The 23,870-nt window shown below is 41.6% G+C and overlaps 3 protein-coding genes across 6 annotated transcripts in view; 1 reads left to right on the top strand and 2 right to left on the bottom strand.

Annotated features, from left to right (window-relative positions):
* The window catches only part of mapk8ip1b (mitogen-activated protein kinase 8 interacting protein 1b), a 32,636-nt gene extending 28,945 nt beyond the window's left edge, over positions 1-3,691 (bottom strand). For both annotated transcript variants that reach the window (XR_009205915.1, XM_058401584.1), the window contains exon 1: positions 3,519-3,691. Coding sequence is in view for 1 of the 2 variants with exons in the window: in XM_058401584.1 (XP_058257567.1) it covers positions 3,519-3,604 (86 nt within the window). In the remaining variant the exon portion in view is untranslated. The remainder of the gene's footprint in view (positions 1-3,518) is intronic.
* Positions 3,692-5,030: 1,339 nt separating this feature from the next.
* slc35c1 (solute carrier family 35 member C1) lies at positions 5,031-9,289 on the bottom strand. 2 transcript variants are annotated; one of them, XM_058400634.1, is made up of 3 exons: positions 9,162-9,289; positions 8,032-8,543; positions 5,032-6,995 (listed from the first exon to the last, which is right to left on the bottom strand). In XM_058400634.1, exons 2-3 carry the CDS (start codon positions 8,510-8,512, stop codon positions 6,427-6,429), a joined length of 1,050 nt encoding a protein of 349 aa, XP_058256617.1. In that variant the 5' UTR covers positions 8,513-8,543; positions 9,162-9,289; the 3' UTR covers positions 5,032-6,426. The 2 variants fall into 2 exon arrangements, with proteins under 2 accessions (XP_058256616.1, XP_058256617.1); XM_058400633.1 differs by lacking the exon at positions 9,162-9,289 and having other exon boundaries at positions 5,031-6,995; positions 8,032-9,095.
* Positions 9,290-11,423: 2,134 nt separating this feature from the next.
* On the top strand, positions 11,424-23,427 carry tollip (toll interacting protein). Of its 2 annotated transcripts, none has more exons than XM_058400636.1 (6): positions 11,424-11,572; positions 15,334-15,483; positions 18,247-18,429; positions 18,568-18,720; positions 19,541-19,631; positions 21,256-23,427. In XM_058400636.1, exons 1-6 carry the CDS (start codon positions 11,540-11,542, stop codon positions 21,465-21,467), a joined length of 822 nt encoding a protein of 273 aa, XP_058256619.1. In that variant the 5' UTR covers positions 11,424-11,539; the 3' UTR covers positions 21,468-23,427. The 2 variants fall into 2 exon arrangements, with proteins under 2 accessions (XP_058256619.1, XP_058256620.1); XM_058400637.1 differs by lacking the exon at positions 11,424-11,572 and adding an exon at positions 15,037-15,185.
* Positions 23,428-23,870: the final 443 nt, after the last annotated feature.

Below are 23,870 nucleotides of genomic sequence, written 5' to 3' on the forward strand. Positions count from 1 at the left end.
CCCTAGTATACTAGGGGCAATATATTCATAGAAAAATTCCAAAACACAAGATTTTTTCAACACAAAAGTTTGTATCTTCAAAGTAAATGTTGCTATCAAACCCAATTCTGCTCTCTGGGATGCTCCAAGTGCTTGTTCATCTAAAAAGCAGCTCAAATTTGATCTTCATCCACTAAAATTCTGTGTAAGGTTATCCAGCGGAAGGAAAAACACACTGAAAGCCAACAGACTCAAAACTGGGACGTCTGCCTTTACATGCACATGAATGTAATATGGAGTTGTCTCCCTCCATTTTGCCGCTATAACAGCTTCAACTCTACTGGGAAGGCTTTCCACAAGGTTTAGGAGTGTGTTTATGGGAATTTTTGACCATTCCTCTATAAGCGCATTTGTGAGGTCAGGCACTGATGTTGGACGAGAAGGTCTGGCTCACAGTCTCCACTCTAATTCATCCCAAAGGTGTTCTATGGGGTTGAGGTCAGGACTCTGTGCAGGACAGTCAAGTTCCTCCACACCAAACTCACTCATCCATGTCTTTATGGACCTTGGTTTGGTCACTGGTGTGCAGTCATGTTGGAACAGGAAGGGGTCATCCCCAAACTGTTCACACAAAGTTGGGAGCATGAAATTGTCCAAAATGTCTTGGTATGAAGCTGAAGCATTAAGAGTTCCTTTCATTGGAACTAAGGGGCCGAGTCCAAGCCTTAAAAGACAACACCCAATAATTTGGAGGGGTGTCCAAAAAATTTTTTCAATATAGTGTACTTGTATATTTTTTTATAGTACCTGGTTATAGTCAACAAGCAAAACAAAATCTGTTTTATCTGTTCCACCTTGAACAATGTATACATGTGGAAATTATGACTAAATTACACCAGCTGGCTATTAAATAAATGTATATACACTAGCATATGCAGTGTTAAAATATGGAAAGATATTTTTAATTACTCTATGTGAAGGAATGGGAACACAAACTTATAATGCTGAGAATAAAATCCCCCCCAAAAAAACAATACAGGAACATTTGCTGCTCCTGCAGAGAAATGTGTATAAGAGGATCTCTGAACAGATGCCCAGGTTTGGGTGCTGGCCAAGGCCATGGACTGCACTTTATAAGGGGGCGGGGGAATTTTGGCGTATTATCATTACAGTAAGTCTGCAGTACAGTGGGAAATAATATAACATCTCAGTGTGGAGAAACGTTCCTGTGTATTAGTTATTCAGTGAACTGTCCTTTAATGGAAAACAAATTGGGAGCATTTATTAAAGCTAAAAGCCACACTCTAGCAGATAATTCATCAACTGCATGAAAACACACACACACAAAACTCTTTGAACTAATGCAAAGTTCACCGGGAAGTCAGTGTGTTTAGGGGTATTTAGTAAGAAATCCACACTTCCTAGGTGCCCTAAATTCAGACAAAAATAGCTAGCAGTGAATCAGCAGCTACTTCCTCGGCAGCTTGCTGTCACAGTCACCAGGTCACATGTGCATACATTTTTAGCTACCAAGCCTGCGACAAACATTTTCCAAATTTCCCAATGACATATTAATAAAGAGCTTTTGTTAAAACAAATTTAAATCAATAAAAAATCCCCTTAACCCAGATGTCAGCTGATAAAAGTCTATTGTCCAGTGTCTAGGTCACTAAAACATTTCCCATGAGGTCCATAAACTTACAATGGTATTGATGCAGCAAAATTATTTTGTTATAAACAATGTAGTTAAAAAATCAGGGACAGTCCATGTCCATATGTCACGTCTCAGGAAGATTTTCCTCACCACCATCACCTCCGGTTTGCTCGTTAGGGATAATATTATCAAATTAAAATAGACACCGATCAGCTATAACATAATGACCACCTGCATAACATTGTGTTGCTCCCCATTTTGCTGCCAAAACAGCCCTGACCCATCAAGGCATGGACTCCACTAGATCTCTGAAGGTGTGCTGTGGAATCTGGCACCAAGATGTTAGCAGCAGATCCTTCGAGAAGCCTCGATGAGCCACATCTTCAATGGATACTTTTGACAGATACTGACCACTGTAGACCCACAAGAGTTGCAGTTTTGGAGATGCTCTGATCCAGTGGTCAAGCCATCACAATTTGGCCCTTCATCAAACTCGCTCAAATCCTTACGCTTGTCCATTTTTCCTGCTTCTAACATCAACTTTAAGGACAAAATGTTCACTTGCTGCCTAATATATCCCACCCACTAACAGGTGCCATGATGAGGAGATACTCAGTCTTATTCACTTCACCTCTCACTGGTCATAATGTTATGCCTGATCAGTGTACATCCAGAATTTATATAATTCTGTAAATCTGCTTTGTGACAGTGTCCATAACAACTAAAACAAAATGAAATCTTTACAGTTTAAACATGAAACAACTATATTATTATTGATTTGATATTATTATAATATTTTTTTTTGTTTCAACACATCAGCAGATCTGATTACTGAAGAACAGGATTCATGTAAAAGACTTATTGCTTATTGCCTTTTTTTTTTTAAATAATTGAATAATCTTGCCCACATTATCATCTGGTCATCTGGTCAAACAATGCTAGTTTTCTCAATTTTCTGCACTTCCATGACCCAGAAAGGGTCTGACCAAGAACCAGCAAGAAACATCAAAATTCCCGACAAATTAAGGAACAGGGATGTATTTTAGTTGGTTGTAAACATGTTTCCTTAGATTAGAAGCATCCAATCTTATCCAGAAAGAGTCCAACCTACTTCATGCCACGTCTGAGTCTACCAGAGGACGAAATTAACTGATTAAACAGGTGGAATCAGATTTGGATAAAAACCTGCACCAACATCAGACCTCTGTGGATAAGAGTAGACACTCCTGGCCTCAAAGGGACAACGATTTCCAATCCGACATGCCTTTAAAACTTTCGTGTGGCACAAGAAGCACATCTGCAGTGGTTCGTCAAGATCGGATAAAATGGGACAGACTTTATCACATGCTTACCTAAAAAAAAGAAAAAAAAGAAAAGTGGGGTAGGATTACTGCTGCATGCGGCGGAATCCACCTCCGAAATGTAATGCAGGGTTACAGATGATGCTTTTGTGGTCATATAATACATTTATAATAGACAATGATGTGTTTCAGTACTATTCATTAATACTAATAAATCTTCAGTGCTACTATATGTATATATATATATATATATATATATATATATATATATATATATATATATATCATACTATGTGTGTCTGATCTCTTCACTCTTGACATCCTGATAATCCCATCACTGTCCAATTATTAGTTGCGAAACTTGACCACGCCTTTAATCTAAAGATTTTTTAATTAAAGTGAGGATTTAATCCTGGGTTATTACTGAGAAAGCGGTTGTATCAACAAGCATCCTGCTCTCCGTTTCCTACTGCAAGAACAGGATCTTTATATGGCAAGGCGTTTCTGTTTTACACACGAATTAAAAAACAACAACAACAAATAAACAAACAACGCCGCCATTTTCTTTTAACTTTATTTCTTACCTGAAGCTCGCGCCGGCGGCTCGGGGCTGTGTAGCCCGGGAAGAATGAGCAGGAGTCGGGCTTTTTCGCTTCTCTCTCTCCGCCATTTCTTCTTCCGCCTCCTTTTTTCATTCATCAGCAGCTTCAGGAGCAGAAACAGGGAGGTGTGATGCTGCGATAACGCCGGCGGGAGGGGCGCGAGCTCCGGTACCCCCCGAAACACAGAGCCGGTACCGATACAAGCGATATCTTTACACCGATATTACACCGTGTTTGGAAAAATCTACACACCAACACTGAGAATTTAAAAGAACGACATGTGAAATTTGCATTCTAATAATAATAATAATAATAATAATAATAATAATAGTTTGAGGATGAAAAATCATGCAACTTGATCCACACCCTTTTCTGGCATCTGGAACCTAAATTCTATTATTCTAGCCGGGGTCAGAAACCGTTCAGGTACAGGTTGAACATCCTCTCGGAAACTGTGTGCAATCTGAAATGGACCATAGATGACCGAATTCAGTATAATACCCAGCATGCATCTGCAGAATTCAGTACAAAGCCAGGCATTCATTTGCAAATGCATAACGCAGTGGGAATCTCGAGTCACCCCCTCCAGTCATTTTCTTCCCTAATGAAGTAGAAAATAATCCGGCTCTGAACTGCACTGACATCTGAAATTAAGTGTTTTTCTGATACTTTGATATCCAGGAGAGCCGAAAAATAAAGTTCCACTGATTTGTGTATGAAAAGGTCAGGAAAAGGTGCAGTAAGGGGACAGAAAGGTTCTTTTTATTTACACTCCCGTCTCTTCACCTCTCATCACACCCGTCCTGATCGTTTCAACAGATTCAGCAGCATCATATGAGAACTCAGAGAGGGAAGAACCTCAAGCAAATTGTTGTGATCTTTTCCCAGGAGTGCTTTCATCGTAATATGTTCTAAAGCCACATTACGATTGTTATTACTCCTTCAAGTAATCAGTGAGACACACGGTAAAGGTCACGCTTTGAGAAACGAGAAACTTCATTGCCTGCCAACCTCACCCAAAAATATATAAATAAATAAAGCTCCACCCTTTCAAGTGCTTTTAATTCCAGTGTGTGTGAATGGAAGCTCATGTAAGGCAGCCTTGGTGGAGCTGACTCAATAGATAGATAGTTACCCTATAGCTCAATGGTGACTTTTGACCTGTTGGACTGGACGGAGGGCAAAAGTCAACATCTATCCAGCTCCTAAACCGTCTGTGGTAAATAATTAAATAGTAATTTTTTTTAATGATCATCTGTATTGAAGCATTCAAACCTGATTCAGGAATAGCTCCATGCTGCATTGTGGTGTTATTCCTGCTCCTCTAACTCACCCACTTACACTGAAACATCTCACTCCAGGGTCAGAGTCAAGCACGGGGCAAAATCCAGGCCTGTTAATTAGCTGACGCGATGAAACAGATGAGCCGTGGAGCAGAGAAACCACCCCAGAGGTCCACGGCTCCAGGATGTGGGATGGATAATAACAGAAGACACGATCGATCGGGTGCACACTTAGGTTTAATTACAGAATCTCTTCCATTAGTGTTTTCATTCAAAACGGAACAAACACCTTACACATGATTTTTTTGGGGGAAAAAAAGAATTCATGTAAACACACACACAATAAACCACATTCCTAACTACAGCGCAGGTGATTAAGATAAAACACAAATAAAGAACAAAATATTCAGACATCACACACACACTCATTAGGTCTTTAAGTCCACTTGAAATGCGTACCGGACACATACGAGTACCGTGTGCACCCCGATATTTACTGTATGCTGGTACGAGTTAGCTGCCAGTTAAGTCTCGTTTCATTCACCGATCTTTTCCTCTTCAGGGTTTCTCCTAAATACTGTCCAGAGATGTCAGCTGTTACCACAAAACAATATTCCATACTCTACAAACCCAACACTGTAGTCTTACTGGGAATGTAAGGCAGAGGTGATATTCTGAACCTTAACCTCTGCTCTGGGCTAGTCAGGGGTTTATAAAAACCACCATCTTGATCTATTTAATAAACCCCTCATGATAAAAGAACGACTTTAATGTCATTCCATGGAACAAGACCACCAGTACATCCGCCTTTACACACTAGCTATAGTTAGAAAACAGTTTATCAGAAGAAATCTAGTTTAAATCCATGAATCAACGTGTGGAGACGGAGTTTTAAATAAATTCTACATGCTGCAATATTGCACAAAATCAGACCATGGAATCCTTTTTGCATATCTATCATGGAGCAGACATTTTAACTGAACACAAAGGAGTGTTTCACTGAGAACTTGTTCCAGCAATCATGGAATGATGTCTACAAATCTTGTAATGTTGTGTGCAAATCTTGCTTGTGTTTGTCCGTGTCATTTTAACATTACTAGAAACAGAAAGTAAAATCCAACTGCATGGTCACATGATCGACAACCTTCTTACAGATTTCCAGAGGCCGGATCATGGGTTTATTGGAAGAGTAATTCACAATGTCATCAGAAATGAAAGACTCTCCTACTGCAAGAGATTCTTCTCGTGGGAGAAACATGTGGATGTTTTTTCTTAAAGGCACCTCTTTTGCACCTCTATACAAGAGGTTATAAAAAGACCTTCATTCAGTGGCAAAGTGAAGCGGTGGGTATGTGTCAGGTGTCGGCTTGGCTCGCCTGGTGGAAGAGTCGTGTTATCGATGTGTGCTGGAAAAAATGTACTGGGAATAAAGTGATCGTTTAAAGAGATTTGCATAATTATTGACTATTCAAATGATCACCTGCTTAAAATTGTTATCAATAAAAAAAAATAATAATAATAATAATAATAATTTATATTCTTCTGTTTTATAACTGTACTTTAGTCCAGTGTACCATTTAAAAAAAAAAAAAATTCCTTTTCATTCTTCATACTCCTGTGTCTGCTTTAGTTTTCTCTCCTGTAGCTGCAGTGTCCTGACCTGTGCTCCCTTTCTTCATCTCCAGTCCTTTGACCCAGGTGTAGGCGAACGATCCTCCCAGAACCATCATGTTGCTGCTCCACCACAGAATGCTCTTGTGCGAGTGCTCGTGCGCAACAGCAATGACAGTCTGCGCGCACGCCTTCGCCGTTCCCGACACGTTGTGCGTCAGAGGACTGGTGAATTTAATCTGCAGGCCTGTCACGTAGCCAATGGCAAAGCCGAAGATACCCCCGAGGACCATCATACCCCAGAAATGAGTGTCGGAGACACGGCTGAACCCAAAGATGCGTGGCAGCTCTCCGAAAGCGAGGATGAGAGGGAGGAAGAGCACACACGCGTTCAGGTTGTTGTAGTAGGACAGCTTCCAGATGCTTCCATCCACAACCGGCATCACTTTCTTGGTGAAAATGGCATTTAAAGAGACGCAGGCACTGGCTAGGACCCCGAATATCACCCCAGTCCAGGAGAGAGAGCCAGCGGCGTCTTCTTGATCCACACCTAGCCAAAATCCACCTGAGAAAGAACATCACACAACGTTATATTTCACTCTCAGACCATCAGACAGGGTACAGGAAGAGTTCCCACAAGGAGATATTCAACACTTTCTGCATGCACGTCTTACTTTTTGAGGAGCAATATGAGAAGCTGTATTATCAGAAAAACTAAAGAAGAGTCCAATGTGACCCTGATGTGACTCCGACATGAGAATTCATCTCTAGCTAAAGCCTAAGCCAGTGCAGCAGCGCTTAGATCGTCATCTGTTGACTCTGCATTATTACAAATTCTTACTTATACAAATAAACTGGAAAATATGTAGAAAATAAATGTACAATGTGCTTAAGCAGCTGTGTTTGGATTGGCGTCCCATCAATCATCCTGGGGTGGCGCTTTACACAACGTGGTTGGGAATTAGCTCAAGGGGGGAAAAATATTCAAATATCAAACCCACCTGCTGTCCTATTACAGTACTATCTCACCTAATACACCTTTAAAGATCATTAGATATATATATATATAAAAAACTACACTAGTGACGCCCCTCCCCCCGTGACGTCAGTGCCGTACATAACCACTAATGCAATCTTCACCCATACATCGGTTTAGGAGGCGTTCCTACTACTGGTTTCCATAGTAATATTCATCAATGGGTGGGGCAACTAGCATTTCAGTTGCTCCAGTTTTCTTGTCGAGGGAGAATGAATGTTTGTGTCATATCACACGAGGTGAAGGAGAAGCAGTGTGTGTGTGTGTGTGTGTGTGTTTGGACACACACACGTGCGTTCTGCTGTCTTATACACAACGACTAATAAAGTCAAATTTTTTCCCCAAACCGGACACGCCCCACAGCTCACCGGACACGCCCCACCACTCAGTAGTCACGCCCACATTTCTCAGTAAAAATGACGTCTCCGGTCGCAGCATATAACTTTTCACATAAATAAATAAAGACACAGCTGGAATCATTAAACATATGACAAAATTAAACGCATCAGGGTGGAGTCTGAATTCACGTGAATGAATAAATGAATAAATGAATAAAAGATCTTACCCAGAATGACGCCACAGCACAGCAGCGCGTAGAGTGACGTGGTCTGCTTGAGGATGACGTAACTCAGCAGGACGTTGAACACGGTGCTCAGGGATCGGCCCACCGTGTAGAAGGCGACTCCGACGTGCTTAAGGCACAAGTTATTGAAGGCGATCATGGCGATGAAGACCACAGACAGGGGCAAAATCTGCACGGACACCTTCATGTCCACTTTAATGGAGGGGAAGTCCACATAACCGGGCTTTAACGAGGACATTAAGCTCATGATCCAGCACAGTCCCACGCTCACTACACACTGGAAAAACGTCACAAACAGCGGGGCGTCCAAGTCTTTACTGTCCAGCAGGTAGTTGTTGAGGAAAACCATGGTGATGGACACAAACCAGTACAAAGCCACCACAAACGCGATCTTTATTGCGCGCATAAGAAATGGCTCGTTTTTCCCATCCTGCTCCATGGAGTCGGAGTTACTCAGAGCCATCTGTAAAATCCTTGAGCGTTTCAGCTGAGTCCTGTTCATGGTGAACAAACAAGAGGGAAGAAAGTATTTGTCTCTCTATCACACACACACACACAAATAAGTGAAGATCTAGTCAAAAAATCCAACAAAAATAAACATCATGCTTCACTATTCCTGTGTACTTCCTGGATCTCGAGGACCCTTTTAGGTAGCTTTGTGTTTGCCTGAAAGAAAATTATTACGCTTGACCCCATAAGTTCAAGCTACACTTGTTAAACATGACTCCACACGGTTCAATGCAATTTGGTGATGCAAAAGCGTTTGCCAAAACACGCAAATCCCTTAAACATGCGTTTAGACAGCGTACTGAAGTGTTGGTTTTGGCGCATGCGCAGTATAAATTTCCCCCTTAAAGCAGCACTAAGCATAAATAAGGCGCATTTTAATTTAACACGACGCAGAGAAATAAAAACACACACAAAAAAACAAAACAATACGTGCTACATGTGTAGTGTGTAGCTCTGCAAATGTTGGCAGTAACACTTATTTATATAAACACACACAACATTATCTAACATCAGTTATTCCCATGCACGTGCTCGAGAGGAAGAAAAATAGATGGAAAAAAACAACAAAACAGAATTTAATATATATATATATAATATATTACCTTAGTGGATTGTTCAGTAAACGATGAGCTTCTGGGTTTGTGTGAGTCAAACAAGGAAGTAATTTTAACACTTAAACTCCTCCTTCTGACAACAACCAGGTAACCACATTATGCAAAAAAGAAAAGAAAAGAAGAAGAACTGGACTTACCTGACGGGTCATATGTGAACCGAGAAACTGACGACAAAAAAGAATAACCTCAGGGGTCTGCCTGCATGGTGCAACCTCAGAAAAATATACTGTAGTGCTAAACATATTGAATAGGTCCATCACAGTCTGAAAATCTGACTGGGACACAAAACCTTGAGAGGGAAGCATCTGATGAGGGAGAAGAAAGGTTTTCCCAATCCTTAACGTGTTATATATTTGACGAAAGCATGCGTAGTTAATTCCTCAGCTCTATTAATTCCTCTGACGAGCTTTCTTTTCGTATCATTTCGGAGGAACATCCTGTCTGATGGCCTTCATGATGTTCCCTGGTACATCTAATGATCTGAGACACCATTATACTCCTCTCCTGATGGATATTTTCAGAAACTGAGATCCTGATCATGCTTTTTAAGCTGTTTACAAACCTTGTAGTCAGATGAAGCCAAAATGGAAATCTTTCTTTTGGGTTTGTCAGAATCGGCATATTGATGTATGATCGTTTTTTGGGGTTTTTTTTTTTTACATAAGGATTGAATATGATTGTTTCGTTCTGAGAGCACATGCTCATAAAGAAACTCCATGTCTCTCAGTTCACTCCAAAGTGTCATTTTTTGTTCTGTTTGAGCTTCAGACACACCTCAGGAGGTAATTATTATCTTGTGCTCTGTAATACAAATTCAGGTGTGTCTGCAACAGGATATACCACTTGAGTCAGACAACAGTCCTTTAACTGACTGAATGGTGAGCAGGTCATGTGGTACAGGCAAACGCCTCAATTTTAAGGCCACTGTTACTAGGCAGTTGTGGGAAAGTATGGATCCCAAGCATACAGTAAAAATGTGTAAAAACAATATACACTGATCAGACATAACATTATGACCACTGCCAGGTGACGTGAATAAGACTGATGATCTCCTCATCATGGCACCTGTTAGTGGGTGGGATATATTAGGCAGCAAGTGAACATTTTGTCCTCAAAGTTGATGTTAGAAGCAGGAAAAATGGACAAGCGTAAGGATTTGAGCGAGTTTGATGAAGGGCCAAATTGTGATGGCTAGACCACTGGATCAGAGCATCTCCAAAACTGCAGCTCTTGTGGGGTGTTCCCGGTCTGCAGTGGTCAGTATCTATCAAAAGTGGAACAGTGGTGAACCGGTGACAGGGTCATGGGTGGCCAAGGCTCACTGATACACGTGGGGACAGAAGGCTGACCCGTGTGATCCGATCCAACAGACGAGTTACTGTTGCTCAAACTGCTGTAGAAGTTAATGCTGGTTCTGATAGAAAGGTGTCAGAATACACAGTGCATCACAGTTTGTTGTGTATGGGGCTGCATAGCTGCAGACCAGTCAGGGTGCCCATGCTGACCCCTGTGTACCGCTGAAAGTGCCAACAATGGGCATGTGAACATCAGAACTGGACCATGGAGCAATGGAAGACGGTGGACTGGTCTGATGAATCACGTTTTCTTTTACATCACGTGGATGACCGGGTGTGTGTGTGTCTCTTACCTGGGGAACACATGGCACCAGGATGCACTATGGGAAGAAGGCGAGCCGGTGGAAGCAGTGTCATGCTCAGGGCAATGTTCTGCTGGGAAACCTTGGGTCCTGCATCCATGCGGATGTTACTTTGACATGTACCACCTACCTAAGCATTGTTACAGACCATGTACACCCTTTCATGGAAACGGTATTCCCCGATGGCTGTGGCCTCTTTCAGCAGGATAATGCACCATGCCACAAAGCAGAAATGGTTCAGGAATTGTTTGATGAACACAACAACCAGTTTGAGGTGTTGACTTGGCCTCCAAATTCCGCCAATCCAATCCAGCATCTGTGGGATGTGCTGGACAATCAAGTCTGATCCATGGAGGCCCCACCTCACAACTGAAACAGGACTTAAAGGATCTGCTGCTAATATCTTGGTGCCAGATAACACAGCACACCTTCAGGGATCTAGTGGAGTCTATGCTTTGATAGCACGCTCACCGCTCTCGGAATTATTATAGAATATAATTATTATATGGATGTTGAAAGAGAATCTTCTGACCGAACAGTAGAGATGTTCTTCACAGCTGTGTTCTATCCCGTTCTGTTCTAACATTTTGAACCAGCAGAGGGCAGTGTGCTCCACTCCTGTGTCCGGAAACGTTAGAAGAAGAAGAGAATAACAAACACAAGCGCAGACGCGAATTATATTGCTTTGATTTGATTAACTTCGTGCAAGATGGCAACCACGATCAGCACTCAAAGAGGACAGGTGAGTGATTATATCTCGCTTTAATTTTCTTGAACTTAAAGAATTGAAGCAAACCGAAGAAAGACCGATAGATAAGCCAGTTTCTGATATTTTTTTTTCCCTCAGCGTTTTTTCCTTCCTGATCTGTTATATAAATCCCGCCTCCTTCTCTGTGATTGGTTTGTTGTTCTCCGGTTCAATTCTGTGATTGGTTAGTCGTTCATTTCTGCAAGCTTGGACCAATCAGGAGAATGTTTTCGAATGCGGGTGGAAAGAAATACTTCAACGTGCCTTGACGTTAGCCTGAGCGCTAACCTGTTACATATGATTTATTCTGTCCTGTATTTATTCTATACTGTGTCCATAACCCCAGATTAGTGTATTTATATCCTACTGATCTGTTTATAGTGAATATAATGATGTTTAAATGTTGTCACTAAGCTAATGATTTGTTGGTGTCATGGTGGTATAATGCGGTGGTTTAATCAACAACACAAGAACTGATTACTCATCTTAAACCTTTCAGTTTTATTTGAAGCTCGGGGGTTTGTTTTTCATTTTTAGATTGTTATAGGTAACATTTATTTTTTATATTTGCATTGCGGAAAAGTTTACTGTTTACATTACTGCTTTAAATAAGAGAGAGAGAGAGAGATTAAATGCTAAATTGTGGTCATAAAGTGATGCACGTGATCAGCAGTAACACTCTCTGGCCTTCTGACAACAATCAGCTGACACAGCGTTACACCCCCCTCACTGTTACCCCGTTACACCACCTCACTGTTACCCCATTACACCACCTCACTGTTACCCCATTACACCGTTACACCACCTTGCTGTTACCCCATTACACCACCTCACTGTTACCCCATTACACCACCTCACTGTTACCCCATTACACCACCTCACCATTACCCCATTACACCGTTACACCACCTCGCTGTTACCCCATTACACCACCTCGCTGTTACCCCATTACATCACCTCGCTGTTACCCCATTACACCACCTCACTGTTACCCCGTTACACCACCTCACTGTTACCCCGTTACACCACCTCACTGTTACCCCGTTACACCACCTCACTGTTACCCCGTTACACCACCTCGCTGTTACCCCGTTACACCACCTCGCTGTTACCCCGTTACACCACCTCGCTGTTACCCCATTACACCACCTCGCTGTTACCCCATTACACCACCTCGCTGTTACCCCATTACACCACCTCACTGTTACCCCATTACACCACCTCGCTGTTACCCCATTACACCACCTCGCTGTTACCCCATTACACCACCTCGCTGTTACCCCATTACACCACCTCGCTGTTACCCCATTACACCACCTCGCTGTTACCCCATTACACCATTACACCACCTCACCGTTACCCCATTACACCACCTCACCATTACACCACCTCACCTTATCCCCATTATCCTATTACACCACCTCACTGTTACACCACCTCACTGTTACCCCATTACACCACCTCACCGTTACACCACCTCACCATTACCCCATTACACCACGTCACTGTTACCCCATTACACCACCTCACCTTATCCCCATTATCCTATTACACCACCTCACTGTTACCCCATTACACCATTACACCACCTCACCGTTACCCCATTACACCACCTCACCATTACACCACCTCACCTTATCCCCATTATCCTATTACACCACCTCACTGTTACACCACCTCACTGTTACCCCATTACACCACCTCACCGTTACACCACCTCACCATTACCCCATTACACCACGTCACTGTTACCCCATTACACCACCTCACCTTATCCCCATTATCCTATTACACCACCTCACTGTTACCCCATTACACCACCTCACTGTTACCCCGTTACCCCATTACACCTCACTGTTACCACATTATACCACCTCACCATTACCCCATTACACCGTTAAACCACCTCACCATTACCCTATTACACCATCTCACTGTTACCCCATTACACCGTTACACCACCTCACTTTTACCCCATTACACCACCTCACCGTTACACCACCTCACCATTACCCCCATTACACCATCTCACTGTTACCCCATTACACCGTTACACCACCTCACTTTTACCCCATTACACCACCTCACTGTTATCCCATTACACTGTTACACCACCTCACTTTTACCCCATTACACCACCTCACTGTTATCCCATTACACTGTTACACCACCTCACTTTTACCCCATTACACCACCTCACTGTTATCCCATTACACTGTTACACCACCTCACTTTTACCCCATTACACCACCTCACTGTTATCCCATTACACTGTTACACCACCTCACTTTTACCCCATTACACCACCTCACTGTTATCCCATTACACTGTTACACCACCTCACTTTTACCCCATTACACCACCTCACTGTTATCCCATTACACTGTTACACCACCTCACTGTTATCCCATTACACTGTTACACCACCTCACTTTTACCCCATTACACCACCTCACTGTTATCCCATTACACCGTTACACCACCTCACTTTTACCCCATTACACCACCTCACTGTTATCCCATTACACTGTTACACCACCTCACTTTTACCCCATTACACCACCTCACTGTTATCCCATTACACTGTTACACCACCTCACTTTTACCCCATTACACCACCTCACTGTTATCCCATTACACCGTTACACCACCTCACTGTTACCCCATTACACCACCTCACTGTTATCCCATTACACCGTTACACCACCTCACTTTTACCCCATTACACCACCTCACTGTTATCCCATTACACTGTTACACCACCTCACTTTTACCCCATTACACCACCTCACTGTTATCCCATTACACCGTTACACCACCTCACTTTTACCCCATTACACCACCTCACTGTTATCCCATTACACCATTACACCACCTCACTGTTACCCCATTACACCACCTCACTGTTACCCCATTACATCGTTACACCACCTCACTGTTACCCCATTACACCACCTCACTGTTACCCCATTACACCGCCTCACCATTACCCTATTATACTGTTACCCTTTTACCCCATTACATCATTACACCACCACCCCATTACACCACCACCCTATTACACCACCACCCTATTACACCACCACCCTATTACACCACCACCCTATTACACCACCACCCTATTACACCACCACCCTATTACACCACCACACTATTACACCACCACACTATTACACCACCACACTATTACACCACCACACTATTACACCATCACACCATTACACCACCACACCATTACACCACCAGCAGCCTGAACAGTTGAGTTTTATGTTCTGCTGTTGAGGTCTGGGTCTGGGTCTGGGTCTGCGTCTGCATGTCTCAGCAGGAATGTAGATATAATCAGACCAGGTGACGTTTTTCCAGTCTGTTTAGTTATTAATTACTGCACAACACATACCATGTGTCTTACTTCACATTCAGCGGAGCGTAACGGCGGGGGAATTGTATAACTTGACGGGGCTGTTAGTCCTGTACATGCACTTCTGTACCTCACGCCTCCCTAAAGGGATTTTTTAAACTTGCGAGCGAAAGCAGGAGCTCAGTCTGATGCCTGCACGGGGTCCATGAACACCACATCTGAGCTCCAATGGTGCCACCTAAGAACATGGTATGATTACAGTGATTTACTGATTTAACCATCGGAGGCTATGGATCAAAAGAACTGTTTATGTTTATTGATCAGCTTGAGGGGAATTTAGAAGTGATTTCAGCTCCTTTAAAAGATATTAAAATCCTTGAGTGACGTGTGTGTTCAGGTATACATCGGAGAACTTCCGACGGACTTCCTGAGGATCACGCCGACGGTCCAGCAGCAGCAGGTGCAGATGGACGCTCATACGGCGCAGCAGCTGCAGTACGGCGGCAGCCTCAACTCCATGGGCCGGATCAGCATCACGGTCGTGCAGGTATACAGTGTTCACACAACTTTTCTCATGTGACTGATTAGATGTTCACTGTTCTATAGTAAGATCTGTTTTCCTAAACATCTTTCGTACAGTTCCAGTAAATTTTTTAAAGGGCATTTTAATTGAGGTTGAATAATAAACTAAAATAAACACCGATGTACACCATCAGGCATAACATTATGACATGAGGTGATGTGAATAACCCTGCTCATCTCCTCATCATGGCACCTGTTAGTGGGTGGGATATATTAGGCAGCAAGTGAACATTTTGTCCTCAAAGTTGATGTTAGAAGCAGGAAAAATGGACAAGTGTAAGGATTTGAGCGAGTTTGACGAAGGGCCAAATTGTGATGGCTAGACCACTGGATCAGAGTGTCTCCAAAACTGCAGCTCTTGTGGGGTGTTCCCGGTCTGCAGTGGTCAGTATCTATCAAAAGTGGTCCAAGGAAGGAACAGTGGTGAACCGGTGACAGGGTCATGGGCAGCCAAGGCTCACTGATGCACGTGGGGAGTGAAGGCTGGCCCGTGTGATCCGATCCAACAGACGAGCTACTGTTGCTCAAACTGCTGAAGTTAATGCTGGTTCTGATAGAAAGGTGTCAGAATACACAGTGCAGGACGGGTCAGGACTGTTTTGGCTGCAAAAAGGAGAGCCAACACAATATTAGGCAGGTGGTCATAATGTTATGCCTGTTCGGTGTATATAAATAATTTAAAAAATGATCATAAAATGCAACATCACTGAATTTAATAAGACGAGACAGAGCGAGAACTGATGCCGTAAAGCTTCCTTCTGCTTAATGCTTGGATGTTAATGAGCCTACATGAGAGATTTAGCTCGTCAATACAAAAGTTTAGAAAATGTTACACAGCTATGATTGGAAACATTCTTGTAATGTATTTATGGCCTCATATGAAGATGTGGCATGAAGAGTGTGTCGAGAATGTAAAGATCTAGAAGTTCTTCACGAGGTGAAATCGCTCCCCTTCGTTTACCTTGTAGCTCAGTCCAGTTAGGACAATAAACACGGCGCCTATCGATCCTGTTTACCAGAAATAAACCAGTCCTTCCTGTCAGCGTCAGTGTGGAACGGGTGATGCGTCACTGGGAACAGATGCCCTTTCAGAGTGAATAGAAATAAATGTACTTTATAACGACGATGCCGTCTCATCAGGGCGGGACTCGAATGTGTGACATTTGAGTCACATGTTTGTGTGTGTTTTTTTGTTTTTTTTTATGCAGTGGCTTTCCAGAAGAGGGTGATGAAATAACGACAAACAAAAACGCCCGCTAAACATTACGCTTTGCGCGTGAACAATCGGAGTATGAATGTAATCAAACAACGTTGCGTGTGTTTGCGCTTATAAAGTGGATTCATAACACATTTTAAATGAAACAAGATGCATGAAGAATGAGATTCTACACTAAACTCAGAAATAATAATAAATATTAAATAAATAATAATAAATAAATAAATAAATAAATAAATTCTTATTAATAATAATAATAATAATAATAATAATAATAATAATAATAAAGAAAAAATAATAACAAATAAATAAATGAAGGTTTTTGTGTATGGTTTGATTTAATGGTCATCTTCATTTCAGCAGCTAATCTACTTATTTAGCTCCTCTACACTCCACACATTATTATTATTATTATTATTATTATTATTATCATTATTATTATGTAGAAGCTGTAGACTTTGTTCAGCAGGAAACCTGAAATTCTACTTAACCCTTAAACACCCGAATAAATCTAATAACTGTCCGTAATAAACACAGAGACGCGAGGAAACTGAGCAGACGTCTAGTTTTGGTCCTTTGTCTTCAGCCTCTGCAGAGACGTGTGTTTTCTTTATGATGGAATAATTCTTGCCTCAAATTAATTCGACCAGGAGGTTCACGCTGTTATAATGCTGACGTGTGTTGTGGACGATGTACAGTCCACTGTGTAAGAATCAGTAGTGTTAATTCCGAGGCAGAAAATCTGGAGTAAACAGCCAGCCGAGTAACAGATGACCTTTAAACTGTGCTAAATCTATAGGATCTGGGCAGATCCTGAATGTCTGACGTCTGAGTCACGCATTTGACGTGTTGTCTCATTGTGAACCCTTGTGTTTTATTGGGTTTCTGTTGTTAAACACCTCAGCAATGTTTTAAAGAATATGTGTTACAGCTGTAGATTTCACTGCGTTTATATGATGTGTGTGTGTGTGTTTGTGGAAGTGTGTTGTTCAGTATGTCCAGTGTAAACTTCATTCCAGATTTTTAAAATATTTTGCAGAAGACTGTTAATGTGGTGTGAATGCGTTTAGATACACGTCTCTGTGCTTGTTTTTGAGCGGAGGAGTGTGTTTGGTTGAAAGGTGTGGGAGTGTGTATTTTTGAGGAGTGTGTGTGCTTGAGGAGTGTGTGTGTGTATGTGAGGGGCATATTGTGTGTGTTGGGGGGGTAGTTTGTGTGTGTGAGGAGTGAGTGTGACGTGTGTGTGTGTGTGTGTGTGTTGTGCATGGTGTGTGTGTTGTGCGTGAATAGTGTGTGTGTTGTGTGTAAGGAGAGCCTATGTGTGTTGTGTGTAAGGAGAGTCTGTGTGTGTTGTGCATGAGGCATGTTTGTGTTGTGTGTAAGGAGAGTCTGTGTGTGTTGTGTTGTGTTTGTGTGTGGGGGTGGGGGGGTGGTAGTAGACAGAAAATTCCAGCAGCAGGTTATGTGTTAGAGATGAATGTGTTAGAGATGAAATTCTTCTCTCTGTTCCAGGCAAAGTTGGCTAAGAACTACGGCATGACGCGGATGGACCCATACTGCAGAATTCGGCTCGGCTACACTGTGTACGAAACACCTACGGCACACAACGGCGCCAAAAACCCGCGCTGGAACAAAGTGATCCAGTGTCCACTGCCCCCTGCAGTCGACTCCTTCTACCTCGAAATCTTTGACGAGGTTCAGTTCATTCAGCTATTAGGATAGAGACAGACCTCATATCCAGCCTGGGGTTTTAGCTATCCTCGTGTCTTTTTATTTATAAACAACATGAAATATTAAAACGTAAACCTCTCGGCTCCATGTCATTGTGTTTAGAGGGCGTTTTCCATGGACGATCGCATCGCCTGGACTCACGTGACCATCCCAGAGAGTCTGAGGGAAGGCAGTGTGGTGGACGAGTGGTACAGCCTGAGTGGAAGACAAGGAGACGATAAGGAAGGAATGATTAACCTTGTCATGTCTTACTCTGTGAGTATGAACTTAAACACACACACTTTATTTGTGCAGATGAATCACTGCACCCTTTCTTCATAAACACGTGTTGCGTTGGAGCCTTCGTTGCAGCATTTCCGGGTGTGTTGCAATCAAAGAGAACAAATGTTTTGCTCTGTTGTTCAGTGAGAAGTGTCAGTGGGCACTATAACAACACTTCAGTTGTGTAATAGTATAGATGTGTGTTACACCATCACACCATTACCCTAACCCTAGATTTTGTACACTACTTCATGTAGTGTGTGTCTCATCGGTGTCCATGATGAGGATGAGGATAAAAGATCTTATTTTTCTCCTGCAAATTTTTAATGTAATGTAGCGTTCAAGCAGGTGATGGACATTAACACGATCATGCTTTAAAAAAAAAAAAAAAGTAGAGCATGATTTAAAATGGGTCATGGCTTTTTGTGAGGGGGAAATAAAAACACGCATTATTCCATTTGTGCATTTTTGGCTTAGTTTATTGGCCATGTATCAAGTCCCTTGAACCCTGATCTTCCGGTTAACGACCCAGAGCCTTAACGACTTGAGCTACCACCACCCCAAAATTCAGAAATACAAATTGGAAGGGATTTAAATTGTATCACCAGCACAGGACACACACTAACTGTCCATAAATATTGATAAATATGCAACCCCTGTCCAGTTAAACAGCCGTGTCACTGCTAATGCATTCATTAGTCTAAAAATAAAATGTGATCAAGGCAGCTTCATGCACCTGAACAGCTTCAGACTCGCATCTAATTCTCTGTGTGTGTGTGATTATATACTAAGACTTTTCTCCTTTGTCTTTTAGTCAGTGCCAGCGGGAATGATCATGCCACCTCAGCCTGTGGTCCTGATGCCCACCGTGTACCAGCAGGGTGTGGGATACGTGCCCATTGCAGGTATTGAGCTCGTTATTGGCTTTATGATTTTTCGCCAAAAGTCAAACCACATAACATAACAGGAGTATCCTGATGCAGACCGAACCACAGGATTATTTACAATTATAGACTTAACCCAAGAAGGTAAACGTTTGCTCTTCTGGATATCTGGTCCTGGATAAATGGTCATTTTTCTGATGCTTATTTTCACGACAAAGACAGCTTGCACAGAGGGAAGTGATGCAAATGAGGAAATGATTTCTTTGTGGAAATGCAAAAAAAGGGGGGAAAAGTATAACAAGGTGTTCTGGACAATTTTGTGCTTTTAACCCTTAGAACAAATGAGTTAGAGCGCACATTTTGAAAAACACACACAACTAAACTAAAACTAGTGAAGAAATCTAAACAGAATGGACTCGAGTGAATTGCTCCCGACTAAACATGAAGTAATTCCATTAGACTGAGGTTTGGATAAAACGTGGATCTCGCCCGCGTAACTACATCCTTTTAGATTGTTTACAGTCTGTGAGTTTACTGCATGTTCTGAATGTACACCATTTTTTAAAATTTGATCATGGAGATCGTTCTGATAATTCTGCTGGAGATAAAACCATGGACTTCTCCGCATTCGGTAGCGTATACGCACTCTGAGTTACACACGCTCATTTCCAGCATGCAGGGATGTTTACAAGGCTTCATCCAGCCGTGACTACAGTGACGCGGTTATCTGTGAGCATGCTGATAAAGTCTGCTGTGATAGAAGTGAGAAAGAAAAAAAAAAAAGCATGAAAATTCTATCAGTAGCCTGTCACACCATCACACCATCGCCATTACAGCGAGTTCCCTGATTTTACTGTGGTATTTACAGGTAACAGTGTTTTTCAGGGTAACTATACACCGATCAGTCATAACATTATGACCACTTACAGGTGAAGTGAATAACACTGATTATCTCCTCATCATGGCACCTGTTAGTGGGTGGGATATATTAGGCAGCAAGTGAACATTTTGTCCTCAAAGTTGATGTGTGAGAAGCAGGAAAAATGGACAAGCGTAAGGATTTGAGCGAGTTTGACAAAGGGACAAATTGTGATCAGAGCATCTCCAAAACCACAGCTCTTGTGGTGGTGTTCCCGGTCTGCACTGGTCAGTATCTATCAAAAGTATCCTTTAAGTGCATTATTTGCACATGATTCTGTGCCGTGTGTTATTTCCGCTTGTATCGCAGTAATAACAATATTTAATCGATTAAAGATCGACACTCTTGTCTCTAAACACACAGCTTGTTACAGAGAAAAATGTCTCATCAACAGTTAAACAACATCGTGTTTCTATAAATCTGTTTATTATTGGTCTGAGGTTTTGTAGAGCTTCTGACCCTAGGTCTGAGTTGTCAGGGATTAGAGCGAGCGCATTAAGATTAAACTGTTATGAAATCCTACCCAGCTTCTGACCAATCAGATTCCAGTGCTCTGTTGTCATTCATAACTATAATTATGGTGTTATTGGGCTGACCTTTCATATGGATTCAGCTTTATTTACATATATTATATTATCAGATAAATCTTATCTCAAGCATTTCTTTTCCTTATGTTAAAGGTGGTTGTTTTCTATGTATGATTAAACCCTGTGATACTTCTTTCAGGTGTCCCAGGCGTCTATAACCAGGGTGTGATGCCCATGGGGATGCCCATCAGCGCCCCTCACAGTGCCCCGTACAGTGAGGAGGACCTGCGGGCCCTGAGCGACATGTTTCCTAACCTGGATAAGGAAGTGATCCGCAGTGTGATGGAGGCGCAGCAGGGGAACAAGGACGCTGCCATTAATTCTCTGTTGCAGATGGCCGAGGAGGTCTGATTGTGCTGGAAACGCACACACAAGGCCACTGAAACCATTCTCCAACAACAGAATTATGTTTTTTTTCTCCTCCTCCCTGTCCATCAAGTCAGAAATAAACACACAGCATCACTGGATGTTATGTTTCAATTGCTGCGCTCACTGATGGCTTTGTCCTCCCCCATGAAGATAATCATGTTTTGGTTTCATTCTTGTTTTTGTGGCTTTTTTTTTTTTTTTTTTTTTTTTTACATAGTCTGGCTGCAGCCACTCGTCTCCACTCAGAGCTCTCTGTCTCAGATAATGAATATATTTAATGTGTTGTATTATATTCTGAAGATAAATGAAATGCGTTAAGAGCAGGTCTAATAATAATAATGGCAGATTTGAAAATATCATCCAGGTTGCTAAACCTTGAACGATATTTTACACACTTTGGCTAACACACTGTAACTCTGCCTTGGGTTTGGATGCACAGCCTCTCGGGTCTGAGTCTTTAATTAATTGTCAGTATAATAACACTCTAAGAGTCACAGTGGGCCTCTGAGAATCCTAGAAAATGATCCATGACTGAGTTTATTATCATTTAGCTTAATGCCATGCTGCGATAAACTGAATCTGTTTCCTAATCTATACAGCCAAGCATAATAAATTGTAATAATTTCTCTAAATTTGGTATGAACCTGTTCAGCTATGGGTGAAATGGACCATTAGATCTAAATTGATCTGATTCTGAATCAGAGTCACTGAGAGCAGTCGATTCCTCACACTTCATCACTGCGTCAAGATTAACCTTCAATGCCAAAGGTTTTGTTCATATAGCTGATTTCTCTGATGGGTTTTTACAGTTTTCTAATCTTAAATACAGTTTAATGTTAAATGCTTAGACCTTTTAATTCAAGTTTAAGAAGAGAGCAAAAACTTTGCATTCCCTGTGGTAAATATTAAAACTTTATTCCTGTATCTTTAGAGTTTGGGCACAACAACAACAACAAAAAAAAAACAATGAAAGAAAAGTGTAAAAGACCCTGTTGGTTTCCAGATATCTGCAGGCAGTGTTGTCAATAGAAATGTTAAGAAGAATTCGGACACAAGATTTCAAATCCAAGTCTTTATAAATAAATGAGTTCCTGTTTTTTTTTGTTTGTTTTTTTAAACAAACTTTTGCACTCAGGTGTATATTTTTATTTATTCATTTCACAAAAAAACGAATGCTAAAATGCACTGGTTGTAAATATAAGAAACACATTACCCATAATTCCATACTCATGCACAATGCCAAAGGTTTTGTTTTGAACAGACAAAGTTATCGAAGGTATATTTGCGAGGTCAGCATTATTTCTCTGTGTTCATGTTAAATTGTTTTTGGTGGTTGTTTTTTTTTTTTTTTCGTCTTTTGTTTTCCGTACAGCAGATGTTGCCATATTCCATGAAAGTCTGGACGTTCTCATGTAAGAGCGAGAGATCAGATTCGGTATGTGTGTCTAAAATTCCTCTAAGCCATTCTCGAACCCTTTGCCGTTGTTGGCCTTCCGAATGCAAAACCGAATGCAAGTCTCATGTCTCGTGTTCTACATATCAAAGTGCACGTGAAGATCAACCACTGATTTTCTTACAGAAAATCCAAGATTTTCATTGAATCATTGACGTTTAATTTCGACACGCTTAATCGTTTCTTGATGCGGTCTAAGCTGTAAACTCACAACGTTCTTAGATCAATAAAATGCTTTAGTGCAGCTTGTTGTTGTCGTCGTTGTTTGAAATCAAACGCTAAGCTTTTTGCTTTGAAATCTGCAGTAAAAAAAATGATAACCAGTGTATTTATTAGTCCTGTAGTGAGGATGTTTAAATTTCTACGTTATGATTATTCCGCTCATGCAAGAGCAGTGATGTTGGCACTTTACTTTCTGAAAATATGTTTGATTTTTTTTTGTTGAACAGTATACACAAGAATGACAATAAAATGAAAAGAATATTCTGATCTTCATTTGTTTGGTGTTTGTGTAGTCGGGTTATTCGTTGCATCAGTTGCAAATAAATCTAAGGATTTCTTCTTCTAAGATAAAATGAGATCCACAAATAAACAGAAGGCACACATCGATGGCACACGTTTATTACATTTTATCTTATTTCGGTAACGCACTAATGAAACTTTTTTACGCACATGCTCCAGATTTTCTTTATGAATCATTCCACAAATATTTAAACTGGTCAGGTTGGTAAAGGCTTAACTCGCCCCCACATTACTGTAAATTATTAGCCCATGCTTTAACAGCTATTCTCATTGAAGTGAGCGCATATGGACAACACATAATCATGTGTGTGAGACTTATTGCTGCTTTATAATTGTAGGCAATGCTGGCTCAAGTGGTTAAGGCTCTTGGTTGTTGCTTGGAGGATCAGGGTTTAAGCTCCAGCACCACC

The sequence above is a fragment of the Hemibagrus wyckioides genome, linkage group LG10 (assembly GCF_019097595.1).
Source record: "Hemibagrus wyckioides isolate EC202008001 linkage group LG10, SWU_Hwy_1.0, whole genome shotgun sequence".
Classification (NCBI taxonomy): domain Eukaryota; kingdom Metazoa; phylum Chordata; class Actinopteri; order Siluriformes; family Bagridae; genus Hemibagrus; species Hemibagrus wyckioides.

What these genes read in the sequence shown, in the direction of transcription:
- slc35c1 (XM_058400633.1), bottom strand. Translation starts at nt 8,551, where the DNA reads ATGAACAGGACTCAGCTGAAACGCTCAAGGATTTTACAGATGGCTCTG. An exon ending in GTGCTGTGGCGTCATTCTGG is followed by an intron (nt 6,996 to 8,031) that starts GTAAGATCTTTT and finishes GTTCTTTCTCAG; the next exon opens with GTGGATTTTGGCTAGGTGTG.
- tollip (XM_058400636.1), top strand. Translation starts at nt 11,540, where the DNA reads ATGGCAACCACGATCAGCACTCAAAGAGGACAG. An exon ending in TCAGCACTCAAAGAGGACAG is followed by an intron (nt 11,573 to 15,333) that starts GTGAGTGATTAT and finishes GTGTGTGTTCAG; the next exon opens with GTATACATCGGAGAACTTCC. An exon ending in ACCTTGTCATGTCTTACTCT is followed by an intron (nt 18,721 to 19,540) that starts GTGAGTATGAAC and finishes TTTGTCTTTTAG; the next exon opens with TCAGTGCCAGCGGGAATGAT.